The sequence below is a fragment of the Rhipicephalus sanguineus genome, chromosome 11 (genome assembly GCF_013339695.2).
Source record: "Rhipicephalus sanguineus isolate Rsan-2018 chromosome 11, BIME_Rsan_1.4, whole genome shotgun sequence".
NCBI classification, from domain to species: domain Eukaryota; kingdom Metazoa; phylum Arthropoda; class Arachnida; order Ixodida; family Ixodidae; genus Rhipicephalus; species Rhipicephalus sanguineus.
Window position 1 is genome coordinate 59922796 of NC_051186.1, and position 6000 is coordinate 59928795.

A 6000-nucleotide genomic window follows, 5' to 3' on the forward strand; every position below is an offset into this window, starting at 1 on the left:
GTTTCCTACTGGAACATGTCAATGGCTGCTAATGGGGAATGAGAGACAGAAGAATTCGGCTTTTAGTTAACGCGCACGCTGCGAATTTTTTATTGTTCAACAACGCACAGGAAAAATCTCCCACCGGCACCACCTTGGAGGTCAAGATCTGGTACTAGCGTTACGACTGGTTACGCACTACGACTACGACAACTACGAGGGACGAACGGGTGCCGCTTTAAGGAGCTTCGCCCCTAAAATAATTTCATGACCTTTAAGAGCTGCCTCATCCACCTTCTCACTGCCATTGACGAGGCTGTGTCGTAGCAGCGGATAGTGGCTGTGGCGAGACTTGTGATCCCGAGACTTGTGATCCATACTGCCTCGATGACGAAATAAATGGGTACTTATAAAGGGTTGTCGACCCCACTTTGATTGTACCAAGAGACGTAAATAAACAAACTTCGCCTCTCGTCTCACCTCACTGCTGATAACACAATTCGGCAAACCACCTTGAAACACCAATAAAGTTTCACCACCACCACCACCTTGAAACACCCCACCGTAGCTATAAGCCAGCCAAAAGAACACTCTCGTGTTCTCGTCTCATAAGAAAGTCACAGCGCCGCTTATGCATTTGCCTAAGACGGCTGAAAGGTGAAAGCCACCTTCTTTTTCTTCTCAGTCGATTGTACGTAACGATCCCACCCGAAATCTTTCCGCACCCAACGCTGCTGTGCACTGCCTCCGGGATCGGAGGAATTGGAAGCGTTGTGCACCTCAAGTGGTATTGCTGTGCCTCAGTGATCGGCCCTCCTTTGGCCGAGCGACGATGTCATGTGATGACGTCACATGACGCGACGGCACAGTAACGTCATGATGACTTCACAACTTTTGGCAACATGTGACGTCGTGATTACGCCATAAAGTTACGCCATCACATGACTTTTTGCATCATTTGTGTTGACCACGGTCACTTTTTGCCTTTGATGAGGCATCTAAGACAATCTCCTGGATATGCTTAAGGATCCCCTGCACGTTTTTTTGCTGTATCTTTTCCGCGTGGACAGCGCTGGGCTCGATGGGAGGCGGAGGCATGGATCCCCTACAGGGTCAGCTTCCCGTGGGCTCGGACCCGTCTCCGCTGCTCTCGGAGGCCGGAGATTTGGGCGAGCCTCCCGCATTGGCGGCCTCGCCACATCAGGAGTCGCCAGCGTTGCCGACCGGTAGCACGCCGCTGGTGACGCCCTCTTCAGTATCACCGGGATCTATGAGGCCTCTTCTGGGTGAGTTGTTAACGCCTTCTAACCATCTTCTATTCGCGGATTCAATCAATGTGCTGCACGTAAGAGAAGAACAGTGTACAACTTTCTAAAAAATCTGGAAAATAAACATAAAGGTCGTATTCCAGTTACCTTCAAAGAGTGAACTTGACCCGCCGTGATCATAACAAAGCAAGTCATATTAAAAAAAAAAAAGAATCGAAGCTCTTACATGAGTAGTAGTAGAAATATGTTTGGAAGGTTCTGCGAATGTGAGCGTGTCCGGTTGGTTATAGAATATCGTGGAGGACACGGCCTAACCTAATACTAAAACGCATCTGACCTGACATTTAGCGTACTTGTAATGAAAGTTGGGGGATATTAAGGGCTAGCGTGGAAACATGCTCACATTCAATCAAACTTACTCCCTTGCATTGACTCACTCACTCACTCACTCACTCACTCACTCACTCACTCACTCACTCACTCACTCACTCACTCACTCACTCACTCACTCACTCACTCACTCACTCACTCACTCACTCACTCACTCACTCACTCACTCACTCACTCACTCACTCACTCACTCACTCACTCACTCACTCACTCACTCACTCACTCACTCACTCACTCACTCACTCACTCACTCACTCACTCACTCACTCACTCACTCACTCACTCACTCACTCACTCACTCACTCACTCACTCACTCACTCACTATGTTTGCTAATCTCTGCGTGTTAGACCATACGTTAATCCTCTACAAAGCTAGAGTATCTCCCAGTATTTACTGTGTATGGATGGAAGGACGAAAGAACTTTAAGGTCCAATAGGTCGTGCTAGATTCCTAGCCCCAAGCGGGCCGCTCCCACGTTGTATAACTAATTTATTTAAAAATCGATAACCAAGGGTATTCATGTCCTCTAGGTTGACACGAAGTAATTGACTTGCCAACATGCACATCCAAAGCTGCTTACATTCGCGATTGCGGCACCTATTTTCTGTAGCGTACAGTGCCTTGAACAGCACACATATCTTGCTCGTAGCAACACCCATGAGACGTTCTACCATCATTAGGCACTCAGAGTATCAGTTGTGCACGTTTATCAACTATCGCGCCGTCGCCGCCTTGCAGGACCGGCGAGCCCTAACGGCTCGGAATCGTCGAAGCCGTCAGTGGATCTCGCGGTTGACGACTCGAACAGCGAGGACGAAGACGGCTGCGACCTCAAGGGTGACGACCTCGGGGCGGGCGGCGCGCAAAACCGCGACGGTGGCGGGACCTCTGGTCCCGGCTCCCAGCAGCAGCCCCAGAAGAAACGGAAACGGCGGGTGCTGTTCTCCAAGGCACAGACGTACGAGCTCGAAAGGCGTTTCCGGCAGCAGAGGTGAGTGTAGTGTTAAGTATTATCAACGATATGAAAACTCAATTAGACCTAAATTAACCTACCGCGCCTCACTAATTTCCCGTTTCTTGGTTAGTGAGCCAGGGAAGGAAAAGAAAGATCTTTGTGAAGTGTAGTAGAAGGGTACTTGCAGTAGTAAGGAAAGCCAAGCTAGTCAAGTATCCTCGTGGAATAGCGCAAAAAAACACAGGGTCACAACAACAGAGGTGACACAGGCAAGAGAGACTTCACCGTCTCTCTTGCCTGTCTCTCTGCGTTTTTGGGCTATTTCACAAGAATATTTGATTGACTTTGTTGGTGATTAGATGTAACAGGTCGTAGCTTCCGAATACTTGTGAACCATGCTTGGAAGTAATGCATGCTCATGCTTGCTACCCGTCACCATATCTTCAACATTAGTCTGAAGTTAGCGCTGTCGGTTAACACTTCCTTATTATCCTCGAATCTGCACTGTGTAACAATGATGCGTGATGAACTTCATCAATACTTCTTTTTGGACGAGTTGGTTCATCATGGAGGAAAGGAGTATCAGCGCGAATAGACCCACAAGAGAAACGACACGTACACACAAGCGCTGTGTGTATGTGTCGTTCCTCTTGTGGGTGCCCGTTCGCTCTTGTACACTCAAAGAGTCCTTTGACTCTTTTTGCAGAGTTCTGGCTTGCCACGTATAGGACTTTCTTCAAAGAGGCACGGCAACTCTCTTTGGTGTTCAATATACGCTCTTTGCAGAGTCGTGTGACTCACAAGAGAGCTAACGTGCCTCTTTAAAGAGAGTCATATAAGTGGCAAGTCAGGACTACCTGAAAGGAGTCACACATACTCTTTATTTTTTTTCTTAGAGTGCACTTCCTTCATTCATATCATCTTGACGAAAGGGCGTGCCCACAACGCCAGATAGTCACGAGTGTGTCTCACATTCCTCACGCGCCATTTCTTTGCGGCCCCGGCAGGTATCTGTCCGCTCCCGAGCGCGAGCACCTGGCCTCCATCATCCGGCTGACGCCGACGCAGGTGAAGATTTGGTTCCAGAACCACCGCTACAAGACGAAGCGCGCCCGGCAGGAGAAGGGCCTGGACGGGTCGGCCGGCGCCGGCAACCCGCTACCGTCGCCTCGTCGGGTCGCGGTGCCCGTCCTGGTGCGGGACGGAAAGCCCTGCCAGCCCGGCTCGCTCAAGGGGGCCGACGGGTCTTCGTCCGTGCTGCAACCGCCCCAACCTGGAGGAGCCGTACCGTTTGCCGGAGACCTGGGCTCGGCGGCGGCAGCGGCGGCAGTGGCAACGTGCATGGGATCACTTGGAGGGAGCGTGATGCCAACCTACTCGCATCAGATGATGCCGCATCAACCAAGGCACTGGTGGTATTGAACGGCCACCAGAAAACCTATCCTGGAAAACCTCTAATGTCCGGTGATTCGTCGAGAGACAGACTGTGTGAGAACTGAGCTCCAGCGTGGTGCGCATCAAATATGCGCTGTGTCCTTGTCCTCTCACTCGTCTGTTGCCTGTTTTTTGCGCTGAACTACGCTATGACTGACTCGTTCCAACTCGCCCAACAAGCAAAGTTGCTAAGTTACATTTCTTGACAGATATGTCAGCATGTCAGCGCACGAAGTGGGAAACACCACGCAACCCAAAAAAGGGTCATTGTGCGTGTGAGGACAACAACCCGGCAAGCTTTCTCGTGGTCCAAGAGTGACGCTGCTACGTTGGGGATTGGTGTGGTCTCAAACTCTTTATGTGTCATATGATGGGTGTACATGGGGGTGTCTGTGGTGATGCTTCTGAAAGCCAGCTACCACGTCTGCGATAACCTGACCGGAAGATAGCCCAGTGGCGATCGCCGTGCGGGCCAGCATACCGAAGTTGGCGCACTCCGTAGACTGGCTGTCCCGCATTTTCGCACGCACGGCGTGCGCTGCGCGTCTAGACGAGGAGATGGTAACGATTATTATTGGAGACCTTAATAGGATCTACTCACCGTGATGCACTGATTGGCTGTTGGGGGTCCCTCTGCAACCTCTAATGCTGTTCTATTCCAAATCAGTTCTGCGGAATTCCGCAAGGTGGCGGAAGGGTTAAGAAAGAGAAAATAGACGACCACCCGTTTGTAGCACGAAGCCACAAGGAAATCCATACGGATTTCTCAGAAATAAAGCCTCTTAGTTGCCGAAAAATTCGTCCTGGTCCGGGGATCGAACCCGGGACCTTGTCTATTTTCCCTTTCTTGATGTTGTTCTATGCCCATGGTATGTAAGCGATCAACGCGTGGAATGGGTTTTCCCTCGGGTTTTCACAATAATGGTGATCCAATGCGCGCTATAGACGAGTTGCATAAATGCCAGCAACATAGTAAAAGCACCAAAAAAGATCGAGAAACACTGGACTGAGCCGCCATTGTGCATGAAAACAAATAAAAAAGAAAACGCAAGAACATGGCGCTCGTGCGAATGAAAAGACGTATGGACGTGAGATAGACGTTTCGTTTGGATGTAAACATTTTATGTGATCCAGGTGGTATGCATGTCGGGCGAAACGCACGGAACTGCTCATGCACCATGGCTGCCATTGGCTGCTTCCTGTACATGCGTACATATGATGCTGCAACAGATTCTTTTTTGCAACTCATCTATTGGGCGTTTTGAAAAAAAAAAAATGCTCGCTACCATCTTCCATTTATTTGGACATGCAGCGCGACTGTCGTCGCGTAGGTCTCGTGTTACACCATTCTCTCGCGGTTGACAGAGTTGAGGGCACTGCACTATACATTGTACATTTAAGCGGTACCCGCGGCGTCCAATTCAAATTCCGTGCGGCAGGTCTAAGGCCCCTGGGCAAGAATGACAGTGGCTGCGTAATATGTGTAATAATGCGTGCGTTAAAAAGTGTCGAATACGATTTTCGTGAAAACGACATTTTATACGATGGGGCGCAAGTGTACGGCGGTTTAGAGCCGAGCGTAGTAGTGTCGCACCGACAACCTGCGAGACTACTACGCTCGGCTCTAAACCGCCGTACACGTGCGCCCCATAAGAAAAATAACGAAATAAGAAAAAAATTCCAGGATGGAACGAGGTTCGAACCTGGGTCCTCTGCGTGGGAGCCCAGTATTCAACCTCTGAACCATGCCGGTGCTTGAAACTGCTTTGCAAAAAGGTCCTATACAGGCTTCATGTCGGGAAGGAACCACATTAACATGTGCAATATAGTGTGGTAGAAGAGTAAAATAATCACCAAGTGTCGCACAACGCGAATTCTGTAACCAAGCATCACACAATGCGAATTGCGCAACGTGTAGGTTGTTGAATGCTTCCAACCCATTACAAAGGGCTCCGCCGTAAATCTTCATCGT

The 6000-nt window shown here is 49.8% G+C and overlaps 1 protein-coding gene across 1 annotated transcript in view; it reads left to right on the plus strand.

Annotated features, from left to right (window-relative positions):
• The window catches only part of LOC119375071 (homeobox protein vnd), a 43365-nt gene extending 39231 nt beyond the window's left edge, over positions 1–4134 (plus strand). Inside the window, exons 2-4 of the mRNA XM_037645268.2 lie at positions 1050–1265; positions 2378–2630; positions 3602–4134. Coding sequence (XP_037501196.1) covers positions 1050–1265; positions 2378–2630; positions 3602–4016 — 884 coding nt within the window. The 3' untranslated portion in view covers positions 4017–4134. The remainder of the gene's footprint in view (positions 1–1049; positions 1266–2377; positions 2631–3601) is intronic.
• The last annotated feature ends 1866 nt before the right edge of the window (positions 4135–6000 follow it).